This window comes from Chlorocebus sabaeus, chromosome 13, assembly GCF_047675955.1.
Source record: "Chlorocebus sabaeus isolate Y175 chromosome 13, mChlSab1.0.hap1, whole genome shotgun sequence".
Classification (NCBI taxonomy): Eukaryota; Metazoa; Chordata; class Mammalia; order Primates; family Cercopithecidae; genus Chlorocebus; species Chlorocebus sabaeus.
In genome coordinates this window covers 56,254,659-56,269,839 of record NC_132916.1, presented here as the reverse complement: position 1 = coordinate 56,269,839, position 15,181 = coordinate 56,254,659, and the positions used below count along the sequence as shown (strand labels likewise).

At 38.9% G+C, this 15,181-nt stretch overlaps 1 protein-coding gene across 2 annotated transcripts in view; it reads right to left on the bottom strand.

Annotated features, from left to right (window-relative positions):
• Positions 1–15,181, bottom strand: part of ENPP1 (ectonucleotide pyrophosphatase/phosphodiesterase 1) — a 114,344-nt gene that overhangs the window by 20,801 nt on the left and 78,362 nt on the right. Inside the window, exon 25 of one of the 2 annotated variants that reach the window (XM_008007025.3) lies at positions 10,130–14,641. The exons of the other annotated variant lie outside the window; for it this stretch is intronic. Coding sequence (XP_008005216.3) covers positions 14,471–14,641 — 171 coding nt within the window. The 3' untranslated portion in view covers positions 10,130–14,470. Of the gene's footprint in view, positions 1–10,129; positions 14,642–15,181 lie in introns of those variants that run through there. 2 annotated transcript variants of the gene reach the window in all.

Genomic DNA, 15,181 nt, shown 5'->3' with positions numbered 1-15,181 from the left:
ACTTGCAAATTCTCCATCTCCAATCAGGATTTACCATGTATGCTGTCAACACCTCCTCCTCTTCCTCCTCATTAAAATAAAAATTGTGGTTAATCACAATTTTTAAAAAACTCACATAAAATAAAATTTGTCATCTTAAACACTTGCAGTGATGTGGTTTAGAAGTGTTAACATTGTTGTGCAACAGATCTGTAGAACTCTTTCATCTTGTAAAAGTGAAAATCTACACCCATTAGCTCCCCATTCTCCCAGTTCCTCGTAAGCACTATTCTACTTTCTATTTCTAGAAATTTGACCCTTTGGGTGCCTTATGTAAGTAGAATCATACTTTGTCTTTTTGTGAATGGCTTATTTTACTTAGCATAATGTCCTCAAGGTTCATCCATGTTGTAGCATGTGTGAGAACTTCCTTCTTTAATAAGGCTGAATAATATTCTATAAATATCCCACATTTTATTTCTTCATTTATCTGTCAATGGCCACTTGGGTTGTCTCCACCCCCTGGCTACTGTGAACAATGCTGTGAACATGGGTATGCATCTACTATGTCCTTTGAAGTATGGAAGCAATATGCTCACTCAAATGACTTCTGCCCCAATTCTACTTTTTTATTTTTATTATTATTATTATTATTTTTGAGATGGAGTTTCACTCTTTTCACCCAGGCTGGAGTGCAGTGGTGTGATCTTGTCTCACCACAACCTCAGCCTCCCGGGTTCAAGCAATTCTCCTGCCTCAGCCTCCCAAGTAGCTGGGATTACAGGCATACGCCACCACGCCCAGCTAATTTTGTATTTTTAGTACAGACGGGGTTTCTCCATGTTGGTCAGGCTGGTCTTGAACTGCCAACCTCAGATGATCCACCCACCTCGGCCTCTCAAAGTGCTGGGATTACAGGTGAGAGCCACCGCGCCGTGCCTCAATTTTTATTTTATTTTTTTGAGATAGGGTGTTACTCTGTTTCCAAACTGGAGTGCAGTGGTATGATCATGGCTCACTACAGCCTCAAACTCCTGGGCTCAAGGGATCCTCCCACCTCAGCCTCCCAAGTAGCTGGGACTACGGGTGCACACCACTATGTATGGCTAATTTGTTTTCGTATCTTTTGTAGACATGGAATCTTGCTTTGACACTTAGGCTGTGTCTCAATTAGTAAACTTCACAAACAACTGATGGAAAGAAGTAAAACTGGACCTATTATTCTCTGAAATGTTAGATTTATGTCAATTGTATTTCTCAAAGTATAGATCACTAGCCTCAGAATTACCTAGTGTGTATTTACAAGGAAGAGCTACAGACTGTTGTGAGAGTGATGGGCAGGATTCTATCCATCAGTAGGGTTTACTGAGTTTTATAGACAGTAATGGTAGAGAACCACAGCCTCAAGCCAAGTTTCCCCAAGCAGACCATAATTAGGTTCACCCAATCCAAGGGAGAGAGGCCAAAGTAGCTTTAAAATGACACATTGTATTATAAGAATGAGCATAGCAGAAGAGTGGCTTATACTCCCTCTTAATTGGAGAAACAGCTAAACCTCCTGAAATAAACAGGAGATTCTGAATGTGAGAAGTAGAGCCAGAATTGGCTCCGAATTCTGCCCCAGCCTTTCAGAATCCTGATTTTTCTCACTAATTCCCTCAAATATGAAGAAAAGCAAATTGACTATATAGGTTTACCTATTCCTTTTCCTGAATACTTTGGGATGGAAATCAGTTGTCTTATTTAGCTAATGCTGCATAACAAATCATATGTCTATTTATTGGCTTTGCACAAGTTCCTATTTTTCACGATTCTGTGGCTTGTCTGGGCTCATATAGGTTGTTCTTCTTATGGGCTTTTCTGGGGTCACTTGTGCCACAGCAGTCATCTGGCAGCTCTATTGGGACTGGAGGGCATAAAATGGCCTTACTCTCTCATGTGGGGCCTTGGTGCTGGCTGTGAGCCTGGGCCTCTCTACTGGGTGGTCTCTCAACATTCAAGTAGTTTAACCTGAGCTTTTTTTCATAGTGGTAGGAGTTCCATTTTTGGAACCTAAAGCAGAAGCTGCAAAACCTCCTAAGGATGCCTTATAAAACGCAAAACGTCACTTCTGCCATATTCTATTGGCCAAAGCAAGTCCCAAGGCTAGCCTACATTCAGAGGATGTGGAAACAGGCTCTGCCTATTGACGGGGGAGCAGCAAAGTCACTGCAAAGGAGCATGCAGGATGGAAAGATAAAACAATCACTACGGAAAATGGTAACATGATGGGAAAATTGGTGAAACCAGGAAAGGGAAAACATAGGCCAGAGACAGTGGCATGCACCTGTAGTCCCAGCTACTTGGGAGGCTGAGGCAGGAGGATGACTTGAGCACAGGAAAAAAGTAATAGAAAACAGAGTTGACAGAGATGTGATATCTCCTGGGTAGGTGATAAATAAATGGGCCAAAGTACAAGAGCACTCAACACAGGAATTATTTATACCTCAAATGAAGAGAAACTTCATATGAGACACAATTTCAGAAGAGGAAAACAGCCCAGATATCACGGAAAGTCTGAGGACAACCTCAATCCATCCTTTCTTCTACCCCTAAACTTCCTTTGGGCTTCAGAAAAGCTGATAAGTTACAAAATGTCCCTCCCTGACACTGTAGTTTAAAAGAAGAAACAAACAACTCAGACACAATTTGGAAGATGGTCACCTATCCGTCTTAGAGTAAAATAGGATGTCGATCATGAATGGCATAAAAAGAAATGGCATTAAACTCAGTAAATATACTACAGGGTTAAAACAAGGAAACAAAGAAAGGAAGAGAGGGAACAAGGAAGGATGGAATAAAAGAAGGAAGAAGGGAAGAAAGAAATGGAGGGAGAGAGGAAGGGAGAAAGGAAAGGCTCATTCCATCTGCTCCACTTACAAGAAAATATAGGGGAAAATATAGGGATAAAAAATGAGAATAAACACTGAAAAAAATGCTTCATGTTATATAACAGGTTGATAGGAAGGAATACAAATCCAATAAATAAAAATAAGCTCAAAGAAGAAATGATAAAACAACAGAAGGAGATTTTAAAACAGGGAATAGCAGGTCCCAAAAAATAAAAATATAGAAATAATAAACTACAAATAGCAGGCAATACAATGTGTTAATAAAAAATGAAAGCAATGGGATATATAGGAATGTTTGAGATAATCACAGTGATGAAAAATATTTTTAAAAGAGATTAATGCAATAATCAAGAAGCTAACAAAAAAGGCAGAACGTTAACTGTCGTGGGTTGCATGGATGCTTGTTATTTTCTTCCTTGTACTTTACAGTATTATTTTTAAATTTTCAAAATAAAAATAAAATCTGTCCATTGGAAAATCACTATTATTCTTTAAAGGGAGGTTATGGGAGGTGAGGAGGTGTTGGGAGGGGGTCGGAAACGGACATATAAAAAAGGGAGAGCTTAGTAAGGAAATAAACACAGAAAACATAAACCAAGCACTTATTAGTCCTGTCCCACAGTAAAAAGAGTAGCCTGAGAGAGCCAGAGGGAACAAAAGGAATGAGGTAAAGACAATAGAAAAATGGAAGGAAAAGAGCATATTCAAGAAGAGAGACGGAAGCAGTGCGGAGGTGGGAATTACAGGGCTGTGTGTGTGTGTGTTATATGAGAAACAAAGCCTTGTAGGAAGTGAGGTGTCGGGTCTGAAAGAAAAAGTGTCACACTTCCTCTATGAAGGACTAGAAAGGTCAGCAGGTGTGAACTCAGAAATGCTTGAAAGTGAAAAGGAAGATGATAAAAAACAAATGTCTTGTGCAGTGCAGCAGAATTCAAACCAGAGCGAGTCTTTTGGAAATCTGTTAACATCGCTATCGCAAACAGCAATACAATGAGGGGATATCATGTATTCACCATGAAACTGCACCTAATCAATATCATTAGGTACTGGATACTTTCTGTTGTTTGTACACTTATTATCGCATATATAGAGATGGGTAAAGATACTTCAAGAACTTTAGGACATTTAAAAATATCTTTTGCCTAAATGAATTTTACTGATCACTTTTTCCAGGTTATAAAAGTAGCTCATTATAGAGGAATAAGAATGTGAGAATCATCCTAAATCCCACCACTCAGATGTAGTAACTGTGAGCATTTTAGTGCATTAAGTTCCAGAGAGAAGAATAAGAGGGAAGAAACTGAAGACAAGAGATAAGGAAGCAGAGAAAGAGGAGTGGAAGGAAGAAAGGAAGAAAAAGATTCCATTTTTTCACTCACCAAAATGGATATATTATCATAATAAAGAGCTGTCATTTTCAATTAAGACATTGTGAAGTTTTCTACTTTACAAAATCAAATAAACATCAAATTTTTTATCGTTAGTAAATTAAACATCAAATTGTTTTAATGTAGTGTCACATAAATATACTGTATTGTTACCATTTCACCAATAAAAATAAACCATTTTGATTAAACTTCACTTTGCATTTTTGTAAAAATATACAATGGTTTCTTCTGAATAAATTTGAAGAACTGAAATATGAGTCATAGTTGAACAAGCATTAGAGTTTTGGAACACAATTATCAAATCGCCCTCAGATATGTCACAGCACCTTATGACACAAGATGTCCCCAAAGTATGGCTGTCGATAATTACACCTTCACAGCACTGGAGATCTGCATCTTTTCAATCTTTTCCCGTGTGGTAAGCACAAAAATATGTCACTTGTTTATCTTTGATTCAATTAATAAACTAAAACATTTTTATGTATCTGTTAGCTCTTCGCATTTGTTTCCTATGAACATCTTAATTTCATCTTGTGCCCATTTTTTCATTTGAGAGTTAACTTTTATTGATTTTGTTTTTAAGTGTTCTTTTTTACTGATATTTCATGTTGTTAGCACACTATTAATAAATTTATTTCAATAACTGGTTTAGAATGCAACTACTGATGGTATAGAACTTAACGAAAGAACAGCAGCATTTTCAATGTGCTTTCAAAGGAGACAATATAACGTATTATTTAAATATATGAGCTTTGCCAAGTCCTGGGTTCAAATTCTCCCTTGGATAATGTAAATCATTTAGCACAATGTCTGGAACAAGACAGGCACCCAGTAGATGATAGCTATGATTATTTTCATGTTTGTATTTGATCTATTTCAGAGATATCTTGGTTATCACAATATTACTGATTCATTGGGTCTATGAAAATTTATGTTCCATATTTCAGTTTCACTGTCAACTTTCCATCAGACACCTGATGGATGGGATGATTTGTTTACCTCTAATTCACTTCACTACTATCTTAGCCAATGCTAAACTCCATTGCCCTGAATTTCAAAGATAGGAGGGAGGGTGAAAAAATGTCTCTCCTCTTTGGTAAAGTGTGTGAAAATTGCCCAAAATCGATTTGTTCCAGATGCCCCGGTGTGTTTGCTACTGGGGTAGTAACACCAGTAACACCGATGTGCTTTTCCTCCCTGCAGAAGGTGTTACCTGGAGTTGAGGGACGTGAGAACCAACAGGCACTCCCCTCCATCTCCACCTTTGCTGGTGAATGTTTATGATAGCTGGTCGCTGGAGAAACACCATGTGCTTTGTAGAGAGGTTTTCATTTGAGATGTCAAAACTGAAAAGCTCGTGCTTTCCCTTCAGCTCACCAGGCAGCAGACTTTCCACAGGACAGATTAACTGAAACAATTGTGAATGGCTCTTGAAAAGTATTCTTATTCTTTTATTATTATTTTTAAAAATTCTGCTTTGTGCACTGGGATGATATCTATAAAGGAACTCTTTCAAAAAATATCCCATTGAAAGTGTCATCTAGCACTTAAAAGCTAGGGAGGCAAGGAATAATTACTGTGAAATTGTCCTCTGGCTGTATTTCTATAACCTGTTATTCCTTAGCTATCTTTTTTTTGTTTTTTTGTTTGTTTGTTTGTTTTTTATGAGATGGAGTCTCGCTCTGTCGCCCAGGCTGGAGTTCCTTAGCTATCTCAAGTGGATATTTGCTATGATTGTACCTTTGGTTTTCATTCATCTGGACATTTTTTACTGAGCAACTCCTATGTGCCAGACATTATGCTAGAAATAACAGATGGTTTTGGAGACATGACTGATGTGGTATGGATGTTTTCTCCCCTCCAGATCTCATGTTGAAATGTGACATTCGATGCCGGAGATGGGCCTGGTGGGAGGTGTTTTGGTCATGGGGGTGGATCCCTCATGAATGACTCTGTCCTTGCGATAATGAATTCTCACCTTATGAGCTCACACAAGACCTACTGTTTAAAAGAGCTTGACACCTCCCTGTCTCTCTTACTCCCTCTCTTGCCACGTGATATGCTGGCTCACCCTTTGCCTTCTGCTATGATTGGAAGATCTCCGGGCCTCACAAGAAGCCAAGCAGATGCTGGTGCCATGCTTACATAGCCTGCAGAGCTGTGAAGCAAATAAACCTCTTTTCTTTTTAAATTACCCAGTTGTGGGTATTCCTGTATAGCAATGCAAATAGACAAACACAGTGACGATAAACACATGAAAAGGAATCTATCTCTGAAGAAATATATGCCAACATGGTTTGGGTCTGTGTCCCCACCCAACTCTCATGTCAAATTGTAATTCTCACTGTTAGAGGAAGGCCCTGGGAGGAGGTGACTGGATGATGGGGGCAGACTTCCATTTCTTGTTCTCATGATAATGAGTGAGTTCTTATGACATCTGGTTTTAAAGTATGTAGCCCATCCCCTTATGCTCTTGCTCTCTCCTGCTGGCCATGTGAATATGTGCTTCCTTCCCCTTCACCTTCTGCCATGATTGTAAGTTTCCTGAGGCCTTTCGAGAAGCAGAAGCCTGTGCAGTCTGCAGAACTGAGCCAATTAAACAACCTCTTTTCTTTATAAATTACCCAGTCTCAGGTATATCTTTATAGCAGTGTGAGAATGGACTAATACAGATTCTAAAATGCTAAATGAGAGTTACAGTCACTGAAAAAAAAAAAAAAAAATCCCACAGTATTGAGCTATCGCCCTGTGAAACTGCCTTTGCAAAGATTATGACAGTGAGAGAAATCTAATGTGGTTGACTCTATCTTGTTTCTAGCCTCACAGGCTGGCTGTCTTCACTCAATTCAGTGAAGCAAATTTGTGACTTTCTCAATTGTCCCTATAGATAACGTTACTATTGTAGAACCCAAGATTGACCTTTTGATAAATTTTTCTGATTTTTGTGTTCTGGCAACTGACTGACTTCACCTGGACCCATGACTCATAACTTAACCAGTCCTGTGGTCTCCCACTCAGAGGTGGACTCAGTGCATGAGGACCGTTTTCACACCCCTATGATTGTCTCCCCAACCAATCAGCAGTATCCATTCCCCAGTCCCATGCCTACTAAGCTGTCCTTGAAAAACCCTAATCTCTGAGACACGTGGCTAGCCTAATATTAATTAAATGCTTTCTTTACTGCAATGTCACAATCTCAGTGAACTGGTTTTGTCTAGTCACTGGGCAGGAAGAACCCATCTGGTGATTACACTTGTGAAACAGCACTCTTGGGACACATAAATCTCATCAGGGTTACAGTTTTCAGGAATATGCTCACAGTATGCAGTCTAAGAAAATGTAACTGATGTTGACCTAAAAGAAAAAACTGAACCAAACTTAATACAAGCAGAGTTTATTTGGGCCAGTTTTGAGAGTTGTAATCCAGGGACATGGATTCAAGTTTGCCCTGAATATGTGCTCCAATTAGCAGCAGTTACAAGTGGGTTTTTGAAGGACAAAAAGACTGTTCCTAAATTGTTTACCAATTAGTTACATCAAAATAACATAAGCTATTGACTTGCTGTACATTGTTATTTGCATCACAAACTCCAGGTACGTGAGGATAATGAGTGAAGCAACTAATGAGTAATGAAATGACTTTAAACAACTGCCCCCAGGCATGGGGGGAGGTGGGTGGTAAGAATAAAGTCTCGCACTCACATCTCTCTGGGCCTAATAAATTCTACATGCCTCACACAGCTCAGGCTGCCCTGAGCCATTTTTCTTTTCTCACAGGATCACAGGCTGGGAAATGTTTAGGTGGCGCAGCTTCTCTGGACTTCCCAATTTCCTTAAGAGGTTGGTGTTCTCTGTAGGATAAGATCTTGCCAGGTCCCTGGAAGCCCCAAGTGGAAACTAACAATCCTCTTATACCTATAACCACACCACCTTGAAATTATTTTATTTCATGTTAAGCTTGCAAAGATTGCTTTTAGTAAGTTGTGTATTTGGATTTGGAGTCTGCGTTCTGGGTAAAATTTCTTAATAGGCCACAGTGCCATCTAACAACATAGCGTGTGGGTTACGGAATAATCAACTGTATTACACATCTGTAGTTGTATTGCAACCATAATACATAACAAGAACTAGACTGAGTGCATGTACTGTCTGTTACCTCCAATGTTGGGAAAGTCTGACCACATGACCAATGGATCCTAAGGATATGGCTTTGGACTGGACCTTGAAATAGAGGTAACACATTGATGAGAGCACCAAGGGGGTAGGCATCCCATCTGCCCTGTTCTCCAACTTAACCCAATGCCTGACACAGAGTAAGCACAGCTTTGAAATCTACTGTCAACCCTGAGCTGGGAAAATCTATTCCAGTGCCAATGTCTTCAAGTGTGCTGTTGAGTAAAACTGCAGAGACAGCTTATGAACAAGTACACAGACAAAAGACCCACAGATTTACCATCTTGTTTCTGTTTGGACCTTAATACAAGTGGTTAACTCTCCAGACAGTGACACTGTGTCAAGATATAGAATATAACAGAGAATCCAAAATTGTAGGTATCATCAGATTTTTTTTTTTTTTTTGAGACAGAGTCTCGCTCTGTTGCCCAGGCTGCAGTGCAGTGGCGTGATCTCAACTCACTGCAAGCTCCGCCTCCCAGATTCAAGCCATTCTCCTGCCTCAGCCTCCCCAGTAGCTGGGACTACAGGCGCCTGCCACCACGCCCAGCTAGTTTTTTTTTTTTTTTTTTTTTTTTTTTTTTTTTTTTTTTGTATTTTTAGTAGAGATGGGGTTTCACTGTTAGCCAGGATGGTCTCAATCTCCTGACCTTGTGATCTGCCCACCTTGGCCTCCCAAAGTGCTGGGATTACAGGTTGAGCCACCGCGCCTGGCCAGTGATATTTACTACAAAAATTTGAACAAGATCTATTCATTGGACTGAAAAAATTTGTCTCATTTAAAATCCTTTAGAATTTTTAGTAAGTTATAAACTTTCAGTTCGGAGATCCCTGTTTTATTTCCTTTATGTCACAGCCAGTACAATGCCACCTAAGTAAATGCATACATTTTTTGACAGTGAAAAATATCTAAACACTGTGGGGCAAAACTATGAGACACTGTAAAAAATTGAAAAAAAATTGTAAAAAAATTGAAAAAACTATGAGATGCTGTAAAAAATTTATTTCCTATATATTTCTTCAATTGTTTTGTATCTCTACTATGTGAAAGCCAAAGTATATTCCACTCTGAGTTCTGAATTTCTGATATATCATTTAAAATATGTCATTTTAATTAAAATCCTAAAACTATCCCTTGAATCGAGAATTTACAGGCAAGTAAAAAGTTAAATTTAAAACAATAGCATTGGGTAGGATGAAAGAGACTTCTTTTATGTTCCTTCCTTTTGACATCCCATGACCATAATGCCTCTTCCAGGGATTCTTCCATTTCTAGTAGACTAAAATGTATTTCACGTATCTATGGGTTCTGGTATGAATATGATTTCTAGTAAACATTTTTTTGTTCAGTCACTATAATGGAGAGAATAAATACAAAACTTTCACATTAAAAGAATCTACAGAAGTGCCAAGTTTGGTTCCAGACCATTCTAAATACTAAAGAATATATATGCCTGTCATTTGTTTTTACTTGGAAGTATGATTAAATATAATGAAAATACCAAGAACAAGGATATAGGTCACAGATCAGGAATGTTTACTCTATGAACCTGAAATGAACTCGACTTTTAACATTACAGCTGTGGTTAACTGTCAACAACCCTTGGACTCAGTTTCACGCCTGCAGAGAAGCACCCTCGGCCGTGACCCTACCCATCCTCCACACACACACATAGCCACAAAGGAAAGCACCCAGCGTTCTGTATATATGTTTTATTTGAACATCCACATTTCTTAGCTTAGAGACAATTATATTCCGTACACTTTTCTTCTCTCTCTCTTACAATATTTAGACTGGCCAAAAACCAGGGAAAATGTCCTTGGCTTCAGTCATTATGAAATTTTACTTAATGCTTATGAAAGCACTCCTGTGATAAGCTTCAGCATGAAGTGTAATCACCACATTCAGTTTCAAAGTTCAAAGGCCCATTCCTATGATGGGTAAACACCTACCACAGTACAAAGAAGGAAAGTGACTGTGGGTAATGACAGAGGAAAAGTGAAGGGGGTAACAACTTCTCCTAGAGGAGGGGATGGTCCCTGTTCCATGCCCATCTTGTCTCCTTAAATAGGAACGGCCAACAGGCCTAACAGTCCTTGTACTCTACGCAGCTACTTCCCTTGCTGGTACATGAGCATCTGCCTTCTTCTCCCTAAGGTTTGTCCTCTTTTCTCTGATTCTAGGAAACATTTTTAAGTTCTGCCAGGTTCTCTGCTCTTTCATGAATAAACTGATGGAAATTTTCTATGGAAGTTACTTACCTCACTTAAGAAGTACACAGTGGCTCACGCCTGTAATCCTAGCACTTTGGGAGGCCAAGGTGGGGGGATTGTCTGAGCTCAGGAGTTCGAGCCTAGCCTGGGCAACACAGTGAAACCCCGTCTCTACTAAAATGCAAAAACTTGGCCGGGCGAGGCGGCGTGCGCCTATAATCCCAGCTACTCAGGAGGCTGAGGCAGGAGAATTGCTAGAACTCGGGAGGTGGAGGTTGCGGTGAGTCAAGATTGTGCCACTGCACTCCAGCCTGGGCTACAGAGTGAGATTCCATTTCTTTAAAAAAAAAAAAAAAAAGAAGAAGTACTGACTTGAGGCATGGCAGTAGAAATCAGGATAAGGTTTCACTTTGCATTTGCAAAGCTAAGAACAGCCTTTATTGGAGAAAGTAGGATAAAGACATTTCCATATATGTTCACGGGAATTTATCATTTAAATTTACCATTCAAACTAGGGAGTAGAGATCAGTCACTTTTGCCATTTTATCAGTTTAAAACTCTTTCAAGAAAAGAAAAGAAAGGAGGAATCTCTTCCAAGAAAACAAAAGAAAAAAGTACTACTGTGTAAGAACCACAGAAGAAAAGCTAAGTAGGAGCAGATGTGGGTGCTCTTTCCTTAAGAGTCAGCATAGAATGTAGAGAGTGACATTTTCTTTAAGAGCAGATTATTATAACAAAGCAAGAAAGAGTATATTTGTACATAAGTTGGTCACAGTGACACTTGTAGAAAATATAAGTAGCTGTAAATGGGAAAATGTCAAAAATGTTCCATCCAAGGAATGTTAGAAGGTCCCTTCTTTGCCTTGCTCATCTGAAAAGTTCCAAATCACCCTACAAGCCTTAGCCCCAAGGCTGGGAAGCCACTGCCTCTACTACCAAGTAGAATCCAGAGTCTCTTTTGTGCTGCGTGGCACCCGTCCTGTGGCTTCATGATAACATCTATCACTCTTTAGGGATCATTTACACTTCTGCTGCCTCTTCTCCCTAAGACAGAGAAAATTGTCACTAGTTCTTTTTTGTATTCTTAGTGTCCAGCAAAGGGAACAGGCATCTATCTATCCATTTAATTAAGCTCTGCTAAGATGCTTTGAGTTAAATTGTGTATGTTTGTGTGCTGGAAGAATATATAAAAATCAGTGAGACACTTCTACAAAGACAGAGTAGATATCCTTCTGCTAAATGCATATAAAAATCCTGGATATTATATTAAAACACAGCAAGACTCTGAACAGTACAGAGAAAACAGACAGGCTGGGAACATTGGGGCCCAAGGAACAACACTGTGATGAGTTCCTTGCATTTTCTTTTCAGCTCATATATTTCCAACTTGGAGCTGAAAAAGTCAGCAACCTGGAAATGTCAACAAATGCAGGGGGAAAAAACCCTGAAAGAGTCCCGCTCTCTCTCCTGCCAAAGGACCAGAAAAGGGTAGCCAAGCAAGGGTAAAAATGGTTCTACTCCAACCAAACACCATGGAAAAAACCACAGCCCCACCCATACCAGCAAATGCTGAGTGGGGAGTCTAGACTTACACTCTCACCAAGCTGTAAAGAGGTGTCCCAGCTCCCCTATTTTTGTATTCTTAGTGTCCAGCAAAAGGGAACAGGCATCTATCCATTTAATTAAGCTCTGCTAAGATGCTTTGAGTTAAATTGTGTATGTTTGTGTGCTGGAAGAATACAACACCAGAGTGGTGTTGGAGAAGGCTGTGTAGGTCACTGGGAATTTCATTCTCACCTGGTATAATGAAGCCCTTCCTGGTCACTCCTGTCCCACAGCATTAGTGGAGATTCCCAGGGTGCAGCAAAAGGTGCCCTGCACATCCCAGCCAGGGAGGAATCAATAGAGGCCTAATGGGAAACTGAATTCTCACCTTGCTCAGTAGTAACAAGCGGACCCTGTCACTCAGTGTCAAGGGAGGCTGACTGGGGAACCTGGACTGCCAGCCACACCTGGTAATAATGAAGCAATACTCCCAATTCCCCTGCTGTGGAGGTATCAGAGACAGTTGCCTAAAGCAGAAGGTTTAAATAAGACCCATAGTCTCATAACATAATACCTAAAAATATCCAGGTTTCAATAAAAAATCATTTCACACACCGAGAAACAGGAAAATGCTTCTGAATGGAAAAAAGACCATCAGTAGATGCAAACAATGAGGTGACAGATGTTGGAATTATCTGATAAGGATTTTACAGCAGCCATTATAAAAATGCTTCAACGAGCAAGTATAAATGCACTTGAAACAAATGAAAATGTAGAAAGTCTCAGCAGAGACAGAAATTCTCAGCAAATAGAAGATATAAAGAAAAACCAAATGGACATTTTAGAAATAAAACACACAATAACTAAAATATAAAAATCAGGAATAAATGGGCTCAACAGCAGAACAGATTAGACAGAAGAAAGAATCACTGAACTTCGAGACAGAAGAATAGAAATTACCTAATCTGAACAAGAGAGAAGCAGGCTGAAAAAAGTATCATATACAGAGCCTCAGGAAACTGCAGGACTTAAAAACAAAAACAAAAACAACTTCCTAAATTATTAAATAATTTTCAGTTGCAAACTGGATTTTCCAAAGGTCTTTGCAGCTGGGCCTTAGGCTGTTAAAGAATGATCATACGAAGGACACGTAAAAATCTTTGGTGTATGTACTGATATTATACCTAAATTGAACCTAGCCTAAAAGTTAATGCAGTCTTTGAAGATTCACAGATAGGGACAAAAAGGTACAGTCAAGGTAGTAAAAAATCAAGATCACTGTGTCATTTATCATGTCCACCAAGAAGATGTGAGGTGACATGTTCTCTTCAATCTATGGAACTTCAAAATGCACTGCTTAACAGAGAACAGCTCTGCAGCTGGTAGGGTAAGTCTTGTGCACAGAGAGAAACATTCCTACCATCTCAGTAAAAAATGGTACCTTGCATGTACTGACTGGTGCTCTGAAGTTTCGCCAAAGATAAGATACAATTTTAACAGTCAAAGGGCCACATTTAAAGCCACTGTAAACCTATGTTAATTACCAGTGAGCAGGATGGGAATATTTCTCTTTTTTTAATACAAATACAAAGTAAGATTTTGTAATAGGTAAGTATGTTCAAAGATCATCCCTCAAAGTTGAACTTGTTTGAACCATTAAATCTAAAGAAATCCAATCAAAAAATTAAAAAAAAAAAAAAACACACAAGATTAACAATTTGGCTTTTGAGGGGATATACACCAAAGACTGAAACAAGATCTCAGAAGTATTTTGGCTTCTGTTAATTTTTTTTTTTTTTTTTTTTGATTAAAATGAAAAGAAATGAAACTCTAACTTAAAAGAAATCCAGAACTACTTTAAAATTCTCGTAAAGATAGTCACATAACATGGGCTAGCCCAATCCTACTAAGTCTACTGTTTGCCCAATGCCATCAAGGTTTATATAGTAAGATTCAAATATCTGGTATCCAGACAATGTTCACAGCTACTTCTCCCTTAAGAGAAGCAGAAAGGCAGTTTTAGGTGTGGTCTGTCTTTATCCCCCAAACTTGATCAATGTATACAATGCTTACACATCCAAATATGTGCAAGATTCAACAGGAACACTCTCCCACTGCTGTGCTGAGTACACAAGTTTCCCTGAGATGTCCGCATCACCAAGGGCTCCGTTCTAACTCTGGTCGACAGTTTCTGAACAATGCAATAGTGTAGATAGAGGACTATATAAAATATAAGTTTCTCTCAAAAAGATTTATGGTGTTTGGGGATAAAAAAATATATCAGTCTTCTTGGCTAAAGGTTGGCAAATGTGTTTTCAACTTTAAAATGTCTGAAACTGGCTCCTTTCTTTGTTGATAGAAGCTGAGTCCAGTGATGTGCTCAACATCTGTGATCCGTGCTCTGTGTAACATTAACAATTCTTCAACCCATGAGGATTCATGCTTCCCATGCTAGCAGAATAAGAAATATAAAAGAAAAGTTACCAAGAGAACACTCAGTTCACTTCTATACGTGCTCCATCTTCCCAGTTTAATCATTTATGAGACTTCAGCCCTAAAGTGGAACACGCCATATGATTTGTTAGGCATCATCTCTCCTCTCAAGTAGCTTTCCTTCTAATACATACCATGTATATTTGTTTAATTAGATGCATCAAGTTTGGGAAAAGAAAGTATACATGGAAAAGATGGTCCTGCATTAAATAGGTTTAAGAAACTTCAATGGTGTGGAGTTAAAAAAAAGTCAGAAAACAGAAATTACATGGCATGGTAGAAAGAATATGGGAATTAATATAAAGAATCTGGTTCTCAGTCAGAATGACTATTATTAAAAAGTCAAAAAATAACAGAGGCTGGCAAGGTTGTGGAGAAAAAGGAATGCTTTTACATTGTTGGTGGGGAGTGTAAATTAGTTCAACCACTGTGGAAGACAGTGTGGCAATTCCTCAAAGACCTAGAAGCAGAAATACCATTTGATCCAGCAATCCCATT